General features: G+C 44.4%; 1 protein-coding gene across 1 annotated transcript in view; it reads left to right on the top strand.

Annotated features, from left to right (window-relative positions):
* Positions 1-18946, top strand: part of taf1b (TATA box binding protein (Tbp)-associated factor, RNA polymerase I, B) — a 19887-nt gene extending 941 nt beyond the window's left edge. Inside the window, exons 2-15 of the mRNA XM_061051433.1 lie at positions 1136-1234; positions 2796-2883; positions 3049-3146; positions 3241-3333; positions 6914-7019; positions 7219-7387; positions 8814-8913; positions 8999-9146; positions 9230-9404; positions 10319-10356; positions 10927-11014; positions 11615-11685; positions 11862-12090; positions 18612-18946. Coding sequence (XP_060907416.1) covers positions 1136-1234; positions 2796-2883; positions 3049-3146; positions 3241-3333; positions 6914-7019; positions 7219-7387; positions 8814-8913; positions 8999-9146; positions 9230-9404; positions 10319-10356; positions 10927-11014; positions 11615-11685; positions 11862-12090; positions 18612-18870 — 1761 coding nt within the window. The 3' untranslated portion in view covers positions 18871-18946. The remainder of the gene's footprint in view (positions 1-1135; positions 1235-2795; positions 2884-3048; positions 3147-3240; positions 3334-6913; positions 7020-7218; positions 7388-8813; positions 8914-8998; positions 9147-9229; positions 9405-10318; positions 10357-10926; positions 11015-11614; positions 11686-11861; positions 12091-18611) is intronic.
* Positions 18947-25707: the final 6761 nt, after the last annotated feature.

Genomic DNA, 25707 nt, shown 5'->3' with positions numbered 1-25707 from the left:
TTAAAGAATCAAATAAAGAGGTAATTAAAGAATCAAATAAAGAGATAATTAGAGAATCAAATAAAGAGGTAATTAAAGACGTAATTAGAGAATCAAATAAAGAGGTAATAAGAGAATCAAATAAAGAGATAATTAAAGAATCAAATAAAGAGATAATTAGAGAATCAAATAAAGAGGTAATTAAAGACGTAATTAGAGAATCAAATAAAGAGATAATTAAAGACGTAATTAGAGAATCAAATAAAGAGGTAATAAGAGAATCAAATAAAGAGGTAATTAAAGAATCAAATAAAGAGATAATTAGAGAATCAAATAAAGAGGTAATTAAAGACGTAATTAGAGAATCAAATAAAGAGATAATTAGAGAATCAAATAGAGGTAATTAAAGAATCAAATAAAGAGATAATTAGAGAATCAAATAAAGACGTAATTAAAGAGGTAATTAGAGAATCAAATAAAGACGTAATTAAAGAGGTAATTAGAGAATCAAATAAAGAGATAATTAGAGAATCAAATAGAGGTAATTAAAGAATCAAATAAAGAGGTAATTAAAGAATCAAATAAAGAGGTAATTAAAGAATCAAATAAAGAGATAATTAGAGAATCAAATAAAGAGATAATTAAAGAGATAATTAAATAATCAAATAAAGAGATCATTAAAGAATCAAATAAAGAATCAAATAAAGAGATCATTAAAGAATCAAATAAAGAGGTAATTAAAGAATCAAATAAAGAGATAATTAAAGAATCAAATAAAGAGGTAATTAAAGAATCAAATAAAGAGATAATTAAAGAGTCAAATAAAGAGGTAATTAATTAGAGAATCGTTCAGCAGGACACAGAGTAAAGGAAATACGAGAGTTTAAGAAAAAGCCGAAAATAATTAAAGAGTGAGTTTAATAGAAATAAAATAAACAAACTGAGGTTAGCAGGTTTAAAATCCTGTTTCATAAAGGTCAAAGGTCACTGCCCTGAAGAAAATGTCTTGTTGGTTCAATCTGCTCCGAGAACGTTCAGAGAGGTTTATTTAATATTTCTATATTTCATAGCTAAAATAATCTTTAAACGTCTCGTCTCTTGTTGAGAGTTTTCCAGATGTTTATCAAACCAACTGTGTCTCTGTGTGTTCCTGCAGGCCGGGTACACGGAGCCCTGCGCCCAGTGCTCAGCGGTGGCTTGGGGCGTATCAGACGAGGGTCGTTTCTACTGCAGGTCCTGCCACAACGTCATCGAGGTAAACAACAACAACAACAACAGCTGATCCGAACAGGTTCAGGCCTTCGCTACACAGCGGGGGGGTCATCGTGGTCATCTGTCTTCACAAACCCTGGCAAAGGAGATCACGCTGAACGGTCCCATGAAGCTGGTTATTCATTAATATGAACTGTTACCATTACGCTCTTATTATGGTCTGTTGGACTCCCTCACATGATGACCTCTAACCCTAACCCCCCCTCTGTGGGACTTAATGATGTGGACACAATGTGGGGGGGTTCTGACCCCCGGGTAACTGAAACATACCGACGTGCTGTAAACAGGAAATAGTTTTAACTCTTTCTATCTCTGGGTTAACAGTTAGTCAGTTTGAGTAAAACCTAAGAAACCTGCCAGAGGGCGTCTTTGGCCTAGTGGTTTGTTTGTACGGAGGCTGTGGTCCTTGTATCTGTTTAGGGAGAAATGAAACTCATCCCTTAGGTTGTCCCCCAGCTGCAGTACCTTCTCCTGTCAGCAGGTGGCAGTGTTGTCTGACACTGGGATGAGCAGCAGAGCTGAGTATGTGGGTTGCGCCTATGAACAACTTGCCAAATCTTCTCTGCATATGCCATCTCTGGTCTCATTGGGCTGCCAGGGGGCCTGTCATGACTTCACCATCAGGCCCATTTGTTCTGCTGTCAGCAACATGTGCACTGGAACCTGAACATGTGGAGGAACGTTATGTTCTGGTGAGTCCAGATTCTGGCAGTTGGATCATAAGGTCACAGTGTGGAGGTGACGCTGAGAACGCTCTGCTGATTGCTGCACCAATAGGGTAACAGCTTTTGGTGGTGTGGGGCGGGTTCTCCCTCACTGGAAAAAGGAGACTCGTCATCATCAGAGTCAATCTCAATGCAGACAGATATCGAGATGAGATTCTGCAACCAGTGGCAGTCCCATATCTCCACAGTCTGAGACAGAACTCTATCCTCCAAGATGACCCCACAGACCGGGGTTTATCAGAGACTACCTCCAGAATCTGAGAGTGGAGAGGATAGGATGTCCCGCCTGCAGTCCTGACCTCTACCCCTTTGAACACTTTGTGGGGTCAGCTTGGGCGTGATGTTCATGCCAGAGTGACCAACACAACCACATTGGCTGACATGTGATTAATGCTGGATGAAGAATAAGATGCCATCCCACAGCAGTGTGTGACCAGCAGGAGGAGGAGGGGCCAGGTTGGTGACCAGCAGGAGGAGGAGGAGCACTAACCCTAACCCTGCTGTGTATGGTTCTTCTACATGCTACTGAGGCTCCTGTTTGTTAAATGAAGAAACTGATGAATTGCCAGTCTGTCTTGTTTCTTCAGACTTCATCCAATCCACTAAACTACAACAAACAAGAGTGAACAGCAGAATAAGCTGTTTGGCAGAGAAGATTTGGCAAGTTTTTCACATACTCAGCTCTGCTGCTCATCCCAAAAATGCATATTTGTTACAAATGTGGCACCATTTAAAAGGGAACTGAAACGGCTTTCCAAGGGTATAAGATTTATAAATATAAATATATTATATCCTGTGACCGTTTCCTTTGGTCTTCAGAGAACCAGAGAGGTGGTGGACCCTACCGTCACCGCCGGATCCTCCAGGATCTCCACCATCGGCAGAGGGAGCAGAACCAAGAGGAGCGGTCCGTTTTCACTACTCACTGTTTTCATTTATTTTGAAATTTCAAACATGCCAATCAAATTTAAATAGTTTGACAGCGCCACTTTAAGTGTGTGTGTGTGTGTGTGTGTGTGTGTGTGTGTGTGTGTGTGTGTGTGTGTGTGTGTGTGTGTGTGTGTGTGTGTAGAGCGTGGGCGGCTGTGGATGGTCTGTGAAGGTTTTCAGTTCATCTTGAAGAATCAAGCCGACGCTCTGCTGAGACTCGGAGTCCAAACACAATTCAAGGTCTGATTTTATTCTGCTGACGACAAAACCCTGAGTCATCAGTACTGAGTGTAACCTGTGTGTGTGTGTGTGTGTGTGTGTGTGTGTGTTTCAGGACCAGGTGCTGTGTGAACTGTGGAGACTCTACCTGCAGAAGAGTGATCAGGCCTTCACACACACACCAGTGTGGAGCTCCCAGTTTAAACTGGTCAGTAAAAGATTCTTTTACGTCATATTATTACTTTTTAAATGTTTTCAACTCTTTTTTTATGTTCTTATATAAACGTCATGTGATGGCGATGGTGATTGTGTTGGTGGTTGTTATGGTGTTATCAATCAATCAATCAACTTTTATTTGTATAGCGTCAACTCATAACAAGTGTTATCTCGAGACACTTTACAAGAAGCAGGTAAAATACCTTACTCATTGTCTGTTAACATTACAAAAGAGCAGGTAAAAGACCTTACTCATTGTTATGTTACAAAAAGCAGGTAAAGGACCTTACTTATTGCTATGTTACAAAGATCCGGCCTATCCATCATGAGCACTTTAGCAAAGCAGCAAAAGTTACAGTGGTAAGAAAAAACTGCCTTATTAAAAGGCAGAAATCTTCGGCCGGATCCCCGGCTCATGACGAAACAGTCTTCACAGGCCTAGACTGCGCCGGGCTTGGAAAGGGATAGGGGGAGAGATGGGATAAGATGCAGGAAGAGGGATAGAGAGCAAGGGGGTGGGGGGAGGTAGACCGTCCATCAGCAATCCGGTGGGGAGGGGAGGGGGTGTGGGGGGTTGTTCTGGCAGGCCGCCAACCCACGATCCGGTGGGGAGGGGGTAGTGGTGGGGTGGGGGTTGTTCTGGCAAGCCGTCAACCGATGATCTTGAGGAGCCTAGGAGAGCTCAAGAGCTCCCAGGAAAGTAGGTGGTTAGTGACTGAGATTTATAGATAGATACATGCAGTAATATGATGTACTGTATATGCAGAGAGAGAGAGAGAGAGAGAGAGAGGAGCTCAAGGTGCCAGTTCCCCCGGTAGTCTAAGCCTATAGCAGCATAACTAAGAGCTGGTCTACACCAGCACCAGCCCTAACTATAAGATTTATCAAAAAGGAAAGTTTTAAGTCTAATCTTAAAAATACAGACTGTGTCTGCCTCCCGGACCCCGGCTGGAAGGCGGTTCCAGAGGAGAGGAGCCCGATAGTTGTTAGTTGTTGTTGTTGTGATGGCGATGGTGATTGTGTTGGTGGTTGTTATGGTGTTAGTTGTTGTTGTGATGGTGATTGTCATTGTGTTGGTGGTTGTCATTGTGTTGGTAGTTGTGATGGTGTTAGTTGTTGTTGCGATGGTGATTGTCATTGTGTTGGTGGTTGTTATGGTGTTAGTTGTTGTTGTGATGGTCGTGGTGTTGTTGATGGTGGTTGTGATGGTGTTGGTGGTTGTGATGGTGGTAGTGGTGTTGTTGGTGGTGGTTGTGATGGTGTTGGTGGTTGTGATGGTGGTAGTGGTGTTGTTGATGTTGGTGGTGGTAGTGGTGTTGTTGATGTTGGTGGTGGTTGTGATGGTGTTGGTGGTTGTGATGGTGGTAGTGGTGTTGTTGATGTTGGTGGTGGTTGTGATGGTGGTTGTGATGGTGGTAGTGGTGTTGTTGATGGTGGTTGTGATGGTGTTGGTGGTTGTGATGGTGGTAGTGGTGTTGTTGATGGTGGTTGTGATGGTGTTGGTGGTTGTGATGGTGGTAGTGGTGTTGTTGATGGTGGTTGTGATGGTGTTGGTGGTTGTGATGGTGGTAGTGGTGTTGGTGGTTGTGATGGTGGTAGTGGTGGTGTTGTTGATGTTGGTGGTGGTTGTGATGGTGGTAGTGGTGTTGGTGGTAGTGATGGTGTTGGTGGTTGTTATGGTGGTAGTGGTGTTGGTGGTTATGATGGTGGTAGTGGTGATGTTGATGTTGGTGGTGGTGGTATGTGATGGTGTTGGTGGTTGTGATGGTGGTAGTGGTGTTGTTGATGGTGGTGGTTGTGATGGTGTTGGTGGTTGTGATGGTGGTAGTGGTGTTGTTGATGTTGGTGGTGGTTGTGATGGTGGTTGTGATGGTGTTGGTGGTTATGATGGTGGTTGTGATGGTGTTGGTTGTTGTTGTGGTTGTGTTGGTGGTAGTTGTGATGTGTTGGTGGTTGTGATGGTGGTTGTGGTTGTGTTGGTGGTTGTTGTGGTGATAGTGGTGGTGTTGGTGGTGATAGAGGTGGTTGTGGTGGTGATAGTAGTGGTTGTGGTGGTGATAGAGGTGGTGTTGGGGGGTTGTTGTGGAGTTGGGGGTTGTTGTGGTGTTGGTGGTTGTGGTGGTGATGGAGGTGGTGATGGGGGTTGTTATGGTGTTAGTTGTTGTTGTGATGGTGATTGTCATTGTGTTGGTGGTTGTGATGGTGTTAGTTGTTGTTGTGATGGTGATTGTCATTGTCTTGGTGGTTGTGATGGTGTTGGTGGTTGTGATGGTGTTAGTTGTTGTTGCGATGGTGATTGTCATTGTGTTGGTGGTTGTGATGGTGTTAGTTGTTGTTGTGATGGTGATTGTCATTGTGTTGGTGGTTGTGATGGTGTTGGTGGTTGTGATGGTGTTAGTTGTTGTTGTGATGGTGATTGTCATTGTGTTGGTGGTTGTGATGGTGTTGGTGGTTGTGATGGTGTTAGTTGTTGCTGCGATGGTGATTGTCATTGTGTTGGTGGTTGTTATGGTGTTAGTTGTTGTTGTGATGGTCGTGGTGTTGATGTTGGTGGTGGTAGTGGTGTTGATGTTGGTGGTGGTTGTGATGGTGTTGGTGGTTGTGATGGTGGTAGTGGTGTTCTTGATGTTGGTTGTGATGGTGTTGGTGGTTGTGATGGTGGTAGTGGTGTTGGTGGTTGTGATGGTGGTAGTGGTGGTGTTGTTGATGTTGGTTGTGATGGTGGTAGTGGTGTTGGTGGTAGTGATGGTGTTGGTGGTTGTTATGGTGGTGTTGGTGGTTGTGATGGTGGTAGTGGTGTTGGTGGTAGTGGTAGTGATGGTGTTGGGGGTTGTTGTGGAGTTGGGGGTTGTTGTGGTGTTGGTGGTTGTGGTGGTGATAGAGGTGGTGTTGGGGGTTGTGGTGGTGTTGGTGGTTGTGGTGGTGATGGAGGTGGTGTTGGGGGTTGTGGTGGTGTTGGGGGTTGTGGTGGTGATGGAGGTGGTGATGGAGGTGGAGGTGGTGTTGGTGGTTGTGGTGGTGATAGAGGTGGTGTTGGGGGTTGTGGTGGTGTTGGTGGTTGTGGTGGTGATGGAGGTGGTGTTGGGGGTTGTGGTGGTGTTGGGGGTTGTGGTGGTGATGGAGGTGGTGATGGAGGTGGAGGTGGTGTTGGTGGTTGTGGTGGTGATAGAGGTGGTGTTGGGGGTTGTGGTGGTGTTGGTGGTTGTGGTGGTGATAGAGGTGGTGTTGGGGGTTGTGGTGGTGATGGAGGTGGTGTTGGGGGTTGTGGTGGTGTTGGGGGTTGTGGTGGTGATGGAGGTGGTGTTGGTGGTTGTGGTGGTGATAGTGGTGGTGTTGGTGGTTGTGGTGGTGTTGGGGGTTGTTGTGGAGTTGGGGGTTGTTGTGGTGTTGGTGGTTGTGGTGGTGATGGTGTTGGTGGTGGTGGTGGAGGATGCTGATGAAGCAACGGAGTCTGAACCTTTGATGATTCAATCAACAATACGATCACCAAAAGAGCGAGTTTTAACGCTTTATTTGAAGATGTTTTATAGGATTCAGATTTTAAATATTGCTGAACTCTCTTCTGCTGTCAGAAATGCCCGGGCTCGGACTCAGAAAGTGGCGCCGAGTCGCCCTACATGACAACGAGTGAAACGGACGGAGAGATGAACCTGCCCAGCACCGCCAGATCAAACGCAGGTACAATCAAACCACGTTGATCAACCAATCATCCTCTGTGAAAATAAAGCTAATCATTTCCAAAAGACAAATAAATCAATTACCAGTTTATCCTAAACCAGCATTGAGTACCATATCCCAGCACAAGTACTCATGTTTATATGACATAAAACTAAAGTTTGATTAACAGAGTTTGTTATTTTTTCCCTCACCTGCTCAGAGAGCCACAGTGATTGGTCGGTGTGTTCGGGCTCGGTGGACGCCACCTCCTACTTGTCGACGCAGCTGAGGCGAGGCTGCGGTCTGATGAGCATGAAGAAGACTCTGGCCCTTATCCACATCGCCCTCACCTGGAGCCGTGAACCACTAATGCTCAGCGACCTGCTCAGGTAACTAAACACATACACACACACACCTGCTCAGGTAACTAAACATACACACACACACCTGCTCAGGTAACTAAACACACACACACACCTGCTCAGGTAACTAAACACACACACACCTGCTCAGGTAACTAAACACACACACACCTGCTCAGGTAACTACACACACCTGCTCAGGTAACTAAACACACCTGCTCAGGTAACTAAACACACACACACACACACACACACACCTGCTCAGGTAACTACACACACCTGCTCAGGTAACTACACACACCTGCTCAGGTAACTAAACACACACACACACACACACACACACACCTGCTCAGGTAACTACACACACCTGCTCAGGTAACTACACACACCTGCTCAGGTAACTAAACACACCTGCTCAGGTAACTAAACACACACACACCTGCTCAGGTAACTAAACACACCTGCTCAGGTAACTAAACACACACACACCTGCTCAGGTAACTAAACACACCTGCTCAGGTAACTAAACACACACACACCTGCTCAGGTAACTAAACACACCTGCTCAGGTAACTACACACACCTGCTCAGGTAACTAAACACACCTGCTCAGGTAACTAAACACACACACACACACACACACACACCTGCTCAGGTAACAAAACACACCTGCTCAGGTAACTAAACACACACACACACACACCTGCTCAGGTAACTAAACACACCTGCTCAGGTAACTAAACACACACACCTGCTCAGGTAACTAAACACACCTGCTCAGGTAACTAAACACACACACACACCTGTTCAGGTAACTAAATACACACACACCCACCTGCTCAGGTAACTAAACACACACACACACACCTGCTCAGTTAACTAAACACACACACACACCTGCTCAGGTAACTAAACACACACACACACACACACCTGCTCAGGTAACTAAACACACACACACCTGCTCAGGTAACTAAACACACACAACACCTGCTCAGGTAACTAAACACACACTCCTGTTCAGGTAACTAAATACACACACACCCACCTGCTCAGGTAACTAAACACACACACACACACCTGCTCAGTTAACTAAACACACACAACACCTGCTCAGGTAACTAAACACACACACACACACACCTGCTCAGGTAACTAAACACACACACACCTGCTCAGGTAACTAAACACACACACACCTGCTCAGGTAACTAAACACACACAACACCTGCTCAGGTAACTAAACACACACTCCTGCTCAGGTAACTAAACACACACACACACACCTGCTCAGGTAACTAAAGACACACACACCTGCTCAGGTAACTAAACACACACACACCTGCTCAGGTAACTAAACACACCTTCTCAGGTTTTGTGGTATTGAACCTCTCCATTTTGGTCCTGCAAAGTCTTTGAAGGTCCTGGAACCGTTGGCTGTGTTTGGTTTCAGGTTGGTGAAGGAAGGTCACGTCCCATACGTCAACGCTCACGAGGAACTTCCTGAAGAGATGAAGCTGGAAGGCAAAGACTCGCTGATCTTCAGAGTGGAGGTCAGATATAAGTCACTTCTTGATTCTCTGTTCAGGTCTCCTGTCTGATGCTGTTTGTTTGACATACATTTGTTTTCCTCTTCAGAGCATCCCGTCTCACCGGGTGGTGCATCAGGAAGCTCTTAAGCTCATTCTGTTGCTCAAACTTCCTGCTTTTCCTCCAATCAGCCGTCAGAGTCTGCTACACCCCGCCCTGCTCAGCCTGCGCTACCTGACGGATGCTAATCTGCCTGGTAACAGCACTCATGAATGTTAGACATTGTGAGCTGACTCTTTGACGTTTGGATGATATTGATTATTATTTATCTCCTCTCAGATGATCTTCACCCGTGGCTCTGCAGGCTGTTGGAGCGTGCTGACATGGCAGATCAAACACTCCACACTTTGGACCCTTCATCTCGCTCCGTCCTGCCACGGTACGACGTGCAGACCGCGGCCTTGGTCATCGTCACCATGAAGCTGGTCTTTGGCCTGGACGACCACACGGAGTGGTAAATCTGATCTGATCCTCCAATCAAAATTGAGTCGACCAATGATTACGAGGATTTCAACTTGATTTGTTCCTGGAGGGCGATTGGTTTTGCACACAGTAAAAAGACAAAGGACAAAAGTACACAGAGTGAAAATACAAGAGGCACTAAATACAGCATCCCCGAGAAACAACCAAGATCATTGACTCATAGCAGCTTTCATCAAAATAAATATAAGCAGCTCACTGTTAGTATACATCAGGGATAAGAATCAAAAGTGCTTCTTACAACACAGTCGGATACAAATCATACAAAAACACAATAAGATCAGCCTTCATAACTGACCTGAATTAAGGAGGGAAATGGCACTGGGGACAAAAGAGTATTTGTATCTGTTGGATTTAAGAGGGAAATCTAAAACCCGATGGGAGTAACTGAAACTCAGAGTGAAGGGGGTGAGCACTGACTGATGTCATGGTTTTTGCCTTTTGCTGAACATGTTTGTTGTAGAGGTCAGTGAGACTGCTTTGTTGGGCACCTATGATTACACTGAGGTTTCCCTACCAGCAGATAATCAAGACGGTGGCTGCCCAGTCATTGGCCATTCAACCAGGCAGGAAGGCCCGCCCCCCTTATTAGCTTGACAGCCATGCCATACAACCTATCAGGGACAGTGTTGCCGTAACAATACAACCTCACAGGTATTACATTAACCACACAAAAAGAAACATAACAGCTGACGACATCAGTAAGTTCGTCAATGTTGGAACACGGCATGATTTAATTACATTCAGGGAACGTTTCTGATTGGCCGTTTGTCAGAGACGAATAAGAAAGGACATCATGTTTTTCAGACAGTTTCAATTAAGTTTTTAACAACATGGGTTAGGGTTAGCAAAGTTTGTTTGTGAAGGTGTTTTATTTGTGTATTTCAGGGATTTATCAAACGAGGCGGGCGATCAAGACGACTCAGGTGAGCTGGTGAATAAATATTAAACCTGTTATTATCTCTTTAAAGGAAGACTATGCAACTTTTTGATCCAGCAGATGTCGCCCTTGAGCACCAGCATGAAACCAAAACAACTGGCGCTGCATTGTTGTGTTAGCATGCTAATGCTAGCGATCTTTATTATGCGTGTATCTTCACACTGCATGTAAATTTACCTGAATTGAGCGTGATCTAGAAACACAGTTATGCAGTGAGTACAGTATGTTATATGATATAACAAAGTGAAGATAGGACTCTGAAAACATCACAGACAGTGGGACTCGGGTGTTACACCCATTGTAGACAGTCATGACTCACAGAGTTATTTTCAGAGGAGATACTTGATTTCTACATTTAAATGTGATATGTTGCACATTCAGCCTTTAAGACATAACTTTCAATTCACATTTGATCATTGTTTAAAAACAAGCTCTTATTTGAAAATCCTCTGAAGAAAAATAAAAATGACAGAAGTTGAAGAATACTCTCGTTCTGAGGATGGGTCTATCCATCCGTGTTTCTTAACGGTTAAATAACGTTTGAGTTGTTTGACAGGAAGCGTGTTCAGCCTGAGGAGGTGGTTCAGACTTCTGCAGGCCGCTCTGATCCGAGCTCAGGACAGGAGAGACCGAGACCTCGCCAGGTGAGACACCGACTGTAGATACTAAAGTATGAACAGCACGAGTCCTACACTCCTGTCGGGTTAAGGGATGACTTCCTCTCCTGCACACCTGTCTTTTAAAGATGTCATTTTAAAATCAGCATGTCTTTCCCCACTCTCTCTCTCCCTTATTTCCAACTCTATCCACTGTCCTATCTCTCCAATAAAGGCACAGAAACTTAAAAATAACTGTGATGTCATACCTCTTCAGGTATTTACTTTGTTGACAGATTGGGAGGCGGAGATGGATTATACGTCATGTCCACGTTAGTTACTTGGCTTGTGCATGAGCAGCCGTACTTTGCTAAAGCGCCAGGGCAGAGGAAGTGTAGCGTGCTTGAGTGCGGTACGCTACACTCACTCCAGTCAAACCACCTGGACTTTGGGGTCAAACGTGGTCAGGCACGGTGGGGCTTTCCTCGTGTTAGTGTGTCCTAAACAGGAACACATTTGACTAAAAGAACATCGTGTTGAAGAAGACTTGAGACCTTAAACTCTTCAGGAAAGCTTCTTCTAAACTGTTGTTTCAACAAAGTCCATCACTTATATTTACAGGCTTTTATTTTCTGTGTCTCTTGACAGGAAACAGTGGAGGTCACAGAAACCTCTCCACATGAACAGGAAGGAGAAATACGTCATGACCAAAAAGAGACGTAAGAATCTGAGTTAGAGAAGAAGTCTGTGAATGACACGTCAACATGTGTTGATGATACCTTGTATTGTTTCACGTAACAAACTCTAATCTTTGAATTCAAAAACTTCCTTCAGGCAGAAAAACTAAACGTGACGCTGTTGAAAATGGGCTCAGAGTTTGTGTTTGTGTGTGCAGGGATAGCCGAGCAGCTGCAGCTCTGTTTCGAGAAGCTCTCCTCTCGCCCAACAGCTGCAGAGCCAGTCAGTCCGTCCAGCTTCAGGTTCTATTGGGGGGGCAAAGACGGAGCTGATGGTCCCAGCATGCACCACATGAAACTGGGTGGAGCTGTAACCCTGAAGAATGACGTGCTGACCCCATCTAACCTGACATACTGGCATCCAGCACTGAAACCCTGCATCAGCAGGTAGGTCGGCTGTGAAGGGACGAGGAAAAAAAACTACATAAGGGACCCTAAAGTTTACAAAGTTTAGGTTTTGCATGTTTAAAAGTTCAGATGAGTCACATTACCTGCTACCAGACGTTACAGCCTGTTTACCCGCAGCAGACATTACAGCCTGTTTACCCGCTGCAGACGTTACAGCCTGTTTACCCGCAGCAGACATTACAGCCTGTTTACCCGCTGCAGACGTTACAGCCTGTTTACCCGCAGCAGACATTACAGCCTGTTTACCCGCTGCAGACGTTACAGCCTGTTTACCCGCTGCAGACGTTACAGCCTGTTTACCCGCAGCAGACGTTACAGCCTGTTTACCCGCAGCAGACGTTACAGCCTGTTTACCCGCAGCAGACGTTACAGCCTGTTTACCCGCTGCAGACGTTACAGCCTGTTTACCCGCAGCAGACGTTACAGTCTGTTTACCTGTAGACGTTACAGTCTGTTTACCTGCAGACGTTACAGTCTGTTTACCTGTTAACAGACGTTACAGTCTGTTTACCTGCAGACGTTACAGTCTGTTTACCTGCTGCAGACGTTACAGTCTGTTTACCTGCTGCAGACGTTACAGTCTGTTTTGCTGCAGACGTTAGTCTGTTTACCCGCTGCAGACATTACAGTATGTTTACCTGCTAACAGACGTTACAGTCTGTTTACCTGCAGACGTTACAGTCTGTTTACCTGCTAACATACGTTACAGTCTGTTTACCTGCTAACATACGTTACAGTCTGTTTACCTGCTGCAGACGTTACAGTCTGTTTACCTGCAGACGTTACAGTCTGTTTACCTGCAGACGTTACAGTCTGTTTACCTGTTAACAGACGTTACAGTCTGTTTACCTGTTAACAGACGTTACAGTCTGTTTACCTGTTAACAGACGTTACAGTCTGTTTACCTGCTGCAGACGTTACAGTCTGTTTACCTGCAGACGTTACAGTCTGTTTACCTGCAGACGTTACAGTCTGTTTACCTGTTAACAGACGTTACAGTCTGTTTACCTGCTGCAGACGTTACAGTCTGTTTACCTGCAGACGTTACAGTATGTTTACCTGCTAACAGACGTTACAGTCTGTTTACCTGCTAACAGACGTTACAGTCTGTTTACCCGCTGAAGACGTTACAGTCTGTTTACCTGTAGACGTTACAGTCTGTTTACCTGCTAACAGACGTTACAGTCTGTTTACCTGCTGCAGACGTTACAGTCTGTTTACCTGCAGACGTTACAGTCTGTTTACCTGTTAACAGACGTTACAGTCTGTTTACCTGCAGACGTTACAGTCTGTTTACCTGTTAACAGACGTTACAGTCTGTTTACCTGTTAACAGACGTTACAGTCTGTTTACCTGTTAACAGACGTTACAGTATGTTTACCTGCAGACGTTACAGTCTGTTTACCTGCTGCAGACGTTACAGTCTGTTTACCTGCTGCAGACGTTAGTCTGTTTACCCGTTAACAGAAGTTACAGTCTGTTTACCCGTTAACAGACGCTACAGTCTGTTTACCTGCAGACGTTACAGTATGTTTACCTGTTAACAGACATTACAGTCTGTTTACCTGCTAACATACGTTACAGTCTGTTTACCTGCAGACGTTACAGTATGTTTACCCGCTAACAGACGTTACAGTCTGTTTGCCCGTTAACAGAAGTTACAGTCTGTTTACCCGTTAACAGACGTTACAGTCTGTTTACCCATTAACAGACGTTACAGTATGTTTACCCGCTAACAGACGTTACAGTATGTTTACCCGCTAACAGACGTTACAGTCTGTTTACCCGCTAACAGACGTTACAGTATGTTTACCCGCTAACAGACGTTACAGTATGTTTACCCGCTAACAGACGTTACCGTATGTTTACCCGCTAACAGACGTTACCGTATGTTTACCCGCAGACGTTACCGTATGTTTACCCGCTAACAGACGTTACAGTCTGTTTACCCGCTAACAGACGTTACAGTCTGTTTACCCGCTAACAGACGTTACAGTATGTTTACCCGCTAACAGACGTTACAGTCTGTTTACCTGCAGACGTTACCGTATGTTTACCCGCTAACAGACGTTACCGTATGTTTACCCGCAGACGTTACCGTATGTTTACCCGCTAACAGACGTTACAGTCTGTTTACCCGCTAACAGACGTTACAGTATGTTTACCCGCTAACAGACGTTACAGTCTGTTTACCTGTTAACAGACGTTACAGTCTGTTTACCTGCAGACATTACAGCCTGTTTACCCGCTGCAGACGTTACAGCCTGTTTACCCGCAGCAGACGTTACAGCCTGTTTACCCGCAGCAGACATTACAGCCTGTTTACCCGCAGCAGACATTACAGCCTGTTTACCCGCTGCAGACGTTACAGCCTGTTTACCCGCAGCAGACATTACAGCCTGTTTACCCGCTGCAGACGTTACAGCCTGTTTACCCGCTGCAGACGTTACAGCCTGTTTACCCGCTGCAGACGTTACAGCCTGTTTACCCGCAGCAGACGTTACAGCCTGTTTACCCGCAGCAGACGTTACAGCCTGTTTACCTGCTGCAGACGTTACAGCCTGTTTACCCGCAGCAGACGTTACAGTCTGTTTACCTGTAGACGTTACAGTCTGTTTACCTGCAGACGTTACAGTCTGTTTACCTGTTAACAGACGTTACAGTCTGTTTACCTGCAGACGTTACAGTCTGTTTACCTGCTGCAGACGTTACAGTCTGTTTACCTGCTGCAGACGTTACAGTCTGTTTACCTGCTGCAGACGTTACAGTCTGTTTTGCTGCAGACGTTAGTCTGTTTACCCGCTGCAGACATTACAGTATGTTTACCTGCTAACAGACGTTACAGTCTGTTTACCTGCAGACGTTACAGTCTGTTTACCTGCTAACATACGTTACAGTCTGTTTACCTGCTAACATACGTTACAGTCTGTTTACCTGCTGCAGACGTTACAGTCTGTTTACCTGCAGACGTTACAGTCTGTTTACCTGTTAACAGACGTTACAGTCTGTTTACCTGCTGCAGACGTTACAGTCTGTTTACCTGCAGACGTTACAGTATGTTTACCTGCTAACAGACGTTACAGTCTGTTTACCTGCTAACAGACGTTACAGTCTGTTTACCCGCTGAAGACGTTACAGTCTGTTTACCTGTAGACGTTACAGTCTGTTTACCTGCTAACAGACGTTACAGTCTGTTTACCTGCTGCAGACGTTACAGTCTGTTTACCTGCAGACGTTACAGTCTGTTTACCTGTTAACAGACGTTACAGTCTGTTTACCTGCAGACGTTACAGTCTGTTTACCTGTTAACAGACGTTACAGTCTGTTTACCTGTTAACAGATGTTACAGTCTGTTTACCTGCTGCAGACGTTACAGTCTGTTTACCTGCTGCAGACGTTACAGTCTGTTTACCTGCAGACGTTACAGTCTGTTTACCTGCTGCAGACGTTACAGTCTGTTTACCTGCTGCAGACGTTACAGTCTGTTTACCTGTTAACAGACGTTACAGTCTGTTTACCCGCTGCAGACGTTACAGTATGTTTACCTGCAGACATTACAGTCTGTTTACCTGCTGCAGACGTTACAGTCTGTTTACCTGCTGCAGACGTTAGTCTGTTTACCCGTTAACAGAAGTTACAGTCTGTTTACCCGTTAACAGACGCTACAGTCTGTTTACCTGCAGACGTTACAGTATGTTTACCTGTTAACAGACATTACAGTCTGTTTACCTGCTAACATACGTTACAGTCTGTTTACCTGCAGACGTTACAGTATGTTTACCCGCTAACAGACGTTACAGTCTGTTTACCCGTTAACAGAAGTTACAGTCTGTTTACCCGTTAACAGACGTTACAGTCTGTTTACCTGCAGACGTTACAGTATGTTTACCCGCTAACAGACGTTACAGTATGTTTACCCGCTAACAGACGTTACAGTCTGTTTACCCGCTAACAGACGTTACAGTATGTTTACCCGCTAACAGACGTTACAGTATGTTTACCCGCTAACAGACGTTACAGTATGTTTACCCGCTAACAGACGTTACCGTATGTTTACCCGCTAACAGACGTTACCGTATGTTTACCCGCAGACGTTACCGTATGTTTACCCGCTAACAGACGTTACAGTATGTTTACCCGCTAACAGACATTACAGTATGTTTACCCGCTAACAGACGTTACAGTATGTTTACCCGCTAACAGACGTTACAGTCTGTTTACCTGCAGACGTTACCGTATGTTTACCCGCTAACAGACGTTACCGTATGTTTACCCGCAGACGTTACCGTATGTTTACCCGCTAACAGACGTTACAGTCTGTTTACCCGCTAACAGACGTTACAGTCTGTTTACCCGCTAACAGACGTTACAGTCTGTTTACCCGCTAACAGACGTTACAGTCTGTTTACCCGCTAACAGACGTTACAGTATGTTTACCTGCTAACAGACGTTACAGTCTGTTTACCTGTTAACAGACGTTACAGTCTGTTTACCTGCAGACGTTACAGTCTGTTTACCTGCTGCAGATGTTAAAGTCTGTTTACCTGCTGCAGACGTTACAGTCTGTTTACCTGCTAACAGACGTTACAGTATGTTTACCCGCTAACAGACGTTACCGTATGTTTACCCGCTAACAGACGTTACCGTATGTTTACCCGCAGACGTTACCGTATGTTTACCCGCTAACAGACGTTACAGTCTGTTTACCCGCTAACAGACGTTACAGTCTGTTTACCCGCTAACAGACGTTACAGTATGTTTACCTGCAGACGTTACCGTATGTTTACCCGCTAACAGACGTTACCGTATGTTTACCCGCAGACGTTACCGTATGTTTACCCGCTAACAGACGTTACAGTCTGTTTACCCGCTAACAGACGTTACAGTCTGTTTACCCGCTAACAGACGTTACAGTCTGTTTACCCGCTAACAGACGTTACAGTATGTTTACCTGCTAACAGACGTTACAGTCTGTTTACCTGTTAACAGACGTTACAGTCTGTTTACCTGCAGACGTTACAGTCTGTTTACCTGCTGCAGATGTTAAAGTCTGTTTACCTGCTGCAGACGTTACAGTCTGTTTACCTGCTAACAGACGTTACAGTATGTTTACCCGCTAACAGACGTTACCGTATGTTTACCCGCTAACAGACGTTACCGTATGTTTACCCGCAGACGTTACCGTATGTTTACCCGCTAACAGACGTTACAGTCTGTTTACCCGCTAACAGACGTTACAGTCTGTTTACCCGCTAACAGACGTTACAGTATGTTTACCTGCAGACGTTACCGTATGTTTACCCGCTAACAGACGTTACCGTATGTTTACCCGCAGACGTTACCGTATGTTTACCCGCTAACAGACGTTACAGTCTGTTTACCCGCTAACAGACGTTACAGTCTGTTTACCCGCTAACAGACGTTACAGTCTGTTTACCCGCTAACAGACGTTACAGTCTGTTTACCCGCTAACAGACGTTACAGTATGTTTACCCGCTAACAGACGTTACAGTCTGTTTACCTGTTAACAGACGTTACAGTCTGTTTACCTGCAGACGTTACAGTCTGTTTACCTGCTGCAGATGTTAAAGTCTGTTTACCTGCGTCAGACGTTACAGTCTGTTTACCTGCAGACGTTACAGTCTGTTTACCTGCAGACGTTAAAGTCTGTTTACCTGCAGACGTTACAGCCTGTTTACCTGCTGCAGACGTTACAGTCTGTTTACCTGCTAACAGACGTTACAGTCTGTTTACCTGCTAACAGACGTTACAGTATGTTTACCCGCTAACAGACGTTACCGTATGTTTACCCGCTAACAGACGTTACCGTATGTTTACCCGCAGACGTTACCGTATGTTTACCCGCTAACAGACGTTACAGTCTGTTTACCCGCTAACAGACGTTACAGTCTGTTTACCCGCTAACAGACGTTACAGTATGTTTACCTGCAGACGTTACCGTATGTTTACCCGCTAACAGACGTTACCGTATGTTTACCCGCAGACGTTACCGTATGTTTACCCGCTAACAGACGTTACAGTCTGTTTACCCGCTAACAGACGTTACAGTCTGTTTACCCGCTAACAGACGTTACAGTCTGTTTACCCGCTAACAGACGTTACAGTCTGTTTACCCGCTAACAGACGTTACAGTATGTTTACCCGCTAACAGACGTTACAGTCTGTTTACCTGTTAACAGACGTTACAGTCTGTTTACCTGCAGACGTTACAGTCTGTTTACCTGTTAACAGACGTTACAGTCTGTTTACCTGCTGCAGATGTTAAAGTCTGTTTACCTGCGTCAGACGTTACAGTCTGTTTACCTGCAGACGTTACAGTCTGTTTACCTGCAGACGTTAAAGTCTGTTTACCTGCAGACGTTACAGCCTGTTTATCTGCTGCAGACGTTACAGTCTGTTTACCTGCTAACAGACGTTACAGTCTGTTTACCTGCTGCAGACTTTAAGACCAACGAGAGCCCTTCTTTTCTTCTGTACAGGAACTGTAGGAGTCATTACTTGGAGGTGGAGCCGACGCTGTCGCAGACGTTCATCTGGCTGCTGAAGCTCTTCAGCTTCCTTCTGGACGTGACGCCGGGATACCTGTACGACGAGGTGCAGAGCGTGGAGAGACGAGTCTTCAGCGACAAATCACCTCTTAGGAGGAAGACCAGGACCAGAGCTGAGACCAGTTCAAGAGCTGAGACCAGGACCAGAGCTCGCCCCAGGAAACCACAGAGAGCACGAGAAACGAGATGACAACAAACCTTCAGTGGAAAACTTTTTGTGTTTTCAGAACATTAAATAAACGTGTTTTTCTATTGTTGCATTGACAGACACTCTGCAAAGTTTTCAACGTTGACTGCTTACAATCATCTTAGTGCGCACTCACAATTAGGCAAAGTTGTACCATACCAAGTGTGAGTGCACGCTTATTGACCTTACATGAATATTTAGGAGAGATTGATGATTGAAACCTCTGATGATCAAAAGTTCATTAAGCTGTTGCTCAGTCAGACCATTTGGTTCTTTGTCTTTAGTTGGTTGAGAGAAGTCGACGTGTTTTAAATATGAAGACCAAAAACTAACAGCCATCACCCCACTTCACTAAAAACTCTGATATATTCGGCATTACCTCCTCCAATCCAGTTGTTTCCCATTCAGTGAAAATCTGGACCCAGATAAAGAAACACTTTCATTGGAAAGAATGTTCAGTACACATTCCACTTAGTAACAATCATACATTCACTCCGTCACTTTTAGATTCTACATTTAACCAATGGCACCTGGAAGGAATACAATCCATACAAGATCTGTTTACTGATAAGATATACAGTTACAGGACAAATTCAGCATGCATAATAGAAACTTCTTCAAATATTTGCAAATCCGAAGTTTTGTTAAGGAAAGGTTCCCGTCCTTCCTGGATCAGCCCCACGAATGTATCATGAACTCAGTGCTCCTACCTGATCCATTAAAAAAAGGGTCTTGGCAGGAGGACCTTGAAGTGGAAATCTCAGGAAACCAATGGACAAAGGCTCAGGATGGTGTGCACTCTTCATCTGTATGTGTTAGGGTTAATCCAGACATGGACTGATACAATTCAAAATTTTACACAGGCTTCATCTATCAAAGTTCAACTTTCGAAAATGTTCCCTGCTGTAAACCCACTCTGTGATCGTTGTGGACAGGTACCAGCCTCACTAACAGTAACGTAAAATCCGGTGTATAAGACGCACTTTTAATACCTATTTTTTCGTCTTAAAAGTTGGCTGCGTCTTACACACCGGTGCAACCAATATACCAGTATAAAATACTGAAACACGAGTTGTCATTACAGCGGATGCAGCATCCCCTATCACTGCGACCTGACGTGATTAAAAACACATCCCCATTCATTGTGTATTGAAAGCTGAGTGCACGCTGTGCTGGAAAAGACGGCGACACAGACCAGGCTGCAGACATGCAGTCTTGGGCTGGCTGCGCGACTTTCTCCACATCTTTTCTCCCTCACGAGGTCATAATCATGCATTTACAGAAAACAGTGGTATATTGTTCCGTAAATAAAACTTGTGGAGTTCACTTTTGATTGAAAGACTCCTATATTAAAGTTAAAGAGTGACCAGCAGAGTCGGGCAGAGCGACTTGCAAGCTAGCAGGTCTGTGCCTCTGCCAACTTTGCCTGCAGGCTTAGAGCTCAACTACCGTACTGTTGCTAGTAGGAGCGCAAACTCCACAAAGAGAAAACAGACACAACTAAAGAACGACACAGCTGCACAGAAACTGCACGTTGTAGACATCACTGAACACAATATAAATCGTCACGCAGGAAAACAGTTTAAAGTATTTCTTTCTCTCAAAGAGACCTTAAAAACAGGGTGCGTCTTATACACCGGATTTTATGGTATGTTCTGGACTTGTCCAAGCATTGCCAACTACTGGATCAAGATATTCCAAAGTTTGTCTGAGATTTTCCAGAAACATATCAACCCAGACCCGGTTCTTGCAATGTTTGGGGTTGGGTCAGCTGCTATGGAGCTCTCCTTATCAAACAACCAGAAGAATGTGATATGCTTTGTGACGCTGTTAGCAAGAAGAATAATTCTGCTGAACTGGAAACAAAAAAATCCTCCAGTTTGTCAAGCTTTAATGAATGATGTAATGAAGCATTTGCAGTTAGAAAAAATAAAATTTACCCTGAGAGGAAGGATAAATATGTTTTACTCAATATGGCAGCCATTTATAGACTACTATAACAAAAACAACCCTGTGAAGAAATAATAATTTAGTAAAATCCAGAGCACTAGACATCCTCCAAGTTATATTATTATTACTATTTAAATCTTATTATTTTGGTATTATATTTGTTTTTACTTATGTTTTTTATATCTTATCTTTTTATTTATTTATTATCATTTAGTTTTTTGTGTTGGTTTGAGGTATGAATAAACATATGTAAGATTTCTTTTTTTTATCAGTATTTGAAAAAATAAAAAACCCCAATAAAGAGAAGTTTAAAAAAATAATTAAAAAACTATCAGCCATCACAGAAACCTTATCTCTTCTCTGGGATTTTATCCTCCTGGTTTCTCTTTTGTTCGGCATCTGAACAGAAACAATGAAGACAAAGAAACTGCAGAGAGCTGTACTGACAGACTGTGACCAGCAGGGGGTGACACACAGACACAGGAGCAGCAGGTTCATTCATTACATGCATAATGTTGGTAGACTCATGTAAAACATTGGTGGAGGAAATGTTGACATCCAAATTTGAAACTTTGATTCTAACAAAAACCAGTCATACATGTTTGTTACCACGGCAACATAAACAAAAGTCCAAGACAACTGATATTGCATGATTTATTTGAATGATCAAACAAAGCAGACGAACTCCTGCACGTCGTGTTAGCAAACATTAAAGGTTGTCATACAGAAATGTTTCTCTTCAGATGGCTTGCAGAGTTCGTTTGATGGATTTGTATGTCTGATGCAACTGACTGAGTTTACTCAAAGCTTCAGTATCTCTCATAAAATAACAGATTGGATTGGTCTATAACACCTGGAGTCCAAAAAGTATTTGAACATCTGTAATATATGAACATAAATTAAGCCAACTATTATGGGATGTTTGAATGGTTCTAATTGAAGAGGGAAATTTTCACCAATTACGGATAAAGAAAAAAGAAAAAGACTCTTTTTGTCTGCAAACCTTTGTCTGAAATCAGACACATCAAAATTTCAGAGTACTCAGAAACATCTTTTAACTATCGTAAAGTAAACTAAACAACAAACATGATGATGTTCCTCAGAGAAACAATGTGAACAACTGCTAGTTACAAACTTCAAACTGAAGCTTTATGTCCAAACTTTTAAGTTTTAGTGTTAGTCATCAGTTTGTAAACATATCAAGCTCATTTTATCTTTAGAATAGAATAGAATAGAATAGAATGACTTTATTGATCCCAAACTGGGAAATTGTGGCGTTACAGCAGCAGGTTATCCAAACACACAATATGAGTAAAAAAACACAATGTTAGCAAATCTAAACACAATATAATATTAACTACAAATTAAACAAGTACTAAAAATATCAAAACTAAGAATGTGAATATATTCAACCAGGATTTAACTAAACATTACTAGTCTTAAATAGGAAGATTATATATGGAAGATTAAATATGGAAGATTAAATGTAAATGTGCAAAAACAGAGTCGTAAATGGTTATAAATTAAATATGGAAGATTGAATGTAAATGTGCAAAAACAGAGTAGTAAATGGACAATATTGACATAAGTTAAAGTGCAGGAGTGTAGACATATTATCAACAGAAACTATACAATATAACGGCGAGTAGACAAATGAAGTGAACTTGAGTGCAGGGATAATTTGTAAATGTAACATGTGCAGAACAGATTACAGTATGGAGAGACAGATATTATCATGATGACAGTTCTCTGCTCGCATGAGGTGAGCTGTTGTACAGAGTTATGGCCTTCGGTAAGAAAGATTTCTTGTATCTGTCCTTGTGACAGCAGAGTTGTATCAGTCTGTTGGAGAAGCTGCTCCGCTGTTTGTACAGTAGGGTGTGCAGAGGGTGATCAGGATTATCCATAATGGATAACAGTTTGTTCAGAGTCCTCCTCTCTGTCACCACTACATAAGAGTCCAGCTTGCAGCCTATCACAGAGCAGGCCTTCTTAATGAGTTTGTCCAGTCTCTTTGATTCACCAGCTCCAATGCTGCTCCCCCAGCAGACCACAGCAGAGAACAGTGCACTGGCCACAACAGACTGATAGAAGATCTCCAACATCTTGCTGCACACGTTGAAGGATCTCAGCTTCCTCAGAAAGTAGAGTCGGCTCATCCCCTTCTTGTACGCAGTCTGAGTGTTGGCCTTCCAGTTCAGTTTGTTGTCTATGTTGACACCCAGGTACTTGTACTCCTCCACCACAGACACATCCTCTCCCAGGATGCACAGCGGTGGTGGCTCTGTCCTCTTCCTTCTGAAGTCGATCACCATCTCCCTGGTCTTATCCATGTTCGAAATCAGGTGATTTCTTCCTGTCCACTCCACAAAGTTATCCACCAGCTCTCTGTACTCCCCCTCTTGCCCATCACTTATACACCCCACCACCGCAGAGTCACCAGAAAACTTCCGCAAGTGGCATGACCTGGAGTTGTACTGAAAGTCAGAGGTGTACAAGGTGAAAAGGAAAGGAGACAGCACAGTCCCCTGTGGAGCTCCTGTACTACTCTCCACCATTCCAGACTGAACACTGCCAAGTCAGACAAACTGTGGTCTGTCTGTCAGGTAGTCAGTAATCCAGGAGATGATGGACGAGTCCACACCCATCAACTGCAGCTTCTCTTCCAGCAGTTGTGGCTGGATGGTGTTGAATGCACTGGAGAAATCAAAAAAAGTGATTCTCACAGTGCAGCCGTTTCCCTCCAGATGTGAGTGAGCACGCTGCAGCAGGTAGATGATGGCATCGTCCACTCCCAGGTGTGGCTGGTAGGCAAATTGTAGAGGGTCAAGGAATGGTTTCACCTGCGGCCTGAGGTGGGTCAAGACGAGCCTCTCCAACACTTTCATCACATGAGATGTGAGAGCCACTGGTCGATAGTCCTTGAGATCAGATGGTGTCGTCTTCTTTGGGACCGGGACCAAGCAGGACGTTTTCCACAGCACCGGTATCCTCTCCTGGCTCAGACTCAGGTTGAAAAGGTGTTGCAGAATCTCAGACAGCTGGCTGGCACAGGTCTTCAGAACCCTTGGGCTGATGCCGTCCGGGCCTGGAGCCTTGCTAAGGTGTAGTTTCTCCAGCTGTCTCTTAACCTGGCCAGTTGTTAGCGTCAGGGCGGGGATGGAGCAATTCACCTCATAGGGGGAAGTGCATTCCTGTGGTGCGGGACCAGAGTCCAAAGAGTTCACTATGAGGGGTTGGGTGGGGGAGGGAAAAAATACAAAGGGGGGCTGGAAGGTGTGAAGGACAGGGGTGTTGTTTGAGGCGTTCTCAGGCTAGACAGGATATATAATCCCTCCAGTGAACTCTGGGTCTCTCCTCCAAGTTGGATATGCCCAGAAAACTTCCAAAGGGAGGCGTCCTGGTGGACCCTAATCAGATGTCTGAACCATTCTTTCTACTACTCATTTGATGCGAAGGAGCAGCTACTCTACTCCTAAGGTGAGCCCAGACTCCCTCCGTATCTGGGATCTCATGCCCGCATTATTTCCGCCACTGAGCCAATTCGCCTGTCTTTCTCATGATCCAATATTCCCTCATTCGAGAACAAGACCCCAAAGTACTTAGACTCCTTCGCTCGGGGCAAAGACTCACTCCCCACCCAGAGGGAGCAATCCACTGTTTTCCGGCAGAGTACCATGGCCTCGAACTTGGAGGTGCTGACCCCCATCCAGCCGCTTCGCACTCAGCTGCAAAATGCCCCAATCCCTGCTTAAGGTACCAGCATGAGGAAGCAAACAAAACCATGTCATCTGCCAAAAGAAGAGATGAGATTTTGAAGTTCCTAAACTGGAACTCCTCCTCCAAATCCTGTCCATTCTGTACAAACAGAATTGGTGAAAAGGGGCAACCCCGGCAAAGGCCAGCGCACCAGGAATGTGTCTGACTTGGGTCATAGCAACGGCCCAGGACCCCATATTAGACAATCTTTATTGTCATTGCATGAAATACAATGAAACTCAGTTGAAGCAGTCCTGTTTGTAAGTACACATACACCAGCACACATACACACACACAAACACAATCCAAGCACATCTCACCTATACCCACATACACATTCATACCCGTAAACTTTTGTAAAAATAATGTAATAAGTACTCTATAAATTAAAATGTAGGGAGTTAAAACACAAAAGTTATTTCACAGAGTCCATTATTATAGTCTGGTTGTGAGTTCTATCTGTGTGTGTGTTTGTAGTGTGTCCACAGCTCTGGGGAAGAAGCTGTTCCGCAGCCTGTTTGTGTGTGTGTTGGGGGGTTCTCAGTCTACCTGAGGGGAGGGTGGTGAAGAGGGGTTTAGTGAGATGTGTGTGAGGAGACGGCTTGAGTGGATGTCGTTCAGGTTTGGGAGAAGGGAACCAACAATCCTCTCAGCCGTCCTCACAACCCGCTGCAGATCTTTTTTCTCAGCAGCAGTGCAGCTGGAGTAACATACAGTGAAACAATAGGTCAGGATACTCTCGATTGTGCAGCGGTAAAAGCTGATCAACAGTTTCTGGGGAAGCCTGTTGCATCTCAGAGTCCTCAGAAAGAACAGTCTCTGCTGGGCTCTCTTAATGATGGTCCTGTTCAAGCTCCAGGTCAGGTCCTCAGCAATGTGCACATCCAGGAATTTAAAACTCGATACACTGTGTCACTGGCTCTGGTTCACTGCGTCTGTGCGCGCCGCCATCTGAATGAGCTTTTGGTTGATGCTGAATTTATATTCCCACAGTACCCCCCACATGACCCCTGAGGGACACGGTTGTAAGCCTTCTTAAAGTCCACAAAACATGTAGACTGGATGGGCAAACTCTCATGCCCCCCAAGAAGCCCTACGAGGGCAAAGAGCTGGTCCACTGTCCCAAGGCCA

This window comes from Labrus mixtus, chromosome 12 (genome assembly GCF_963584025.1).
Source record: "Labrus mixtus chromosome 12, fLabMix1.1, whole genome shotgun sequence".
NCBI classification, from domain to species: domain Eukaryota; kingdom Metazoa; phylum Chordata; class Actinopteri; order Labriformes; family Labridae; genus Labrus; species Labrus mixtus.
Note: the sequence above shows the minus strand (reverse complement) of the source record. Positions and strands in the feature narration are given on the sequence as shown.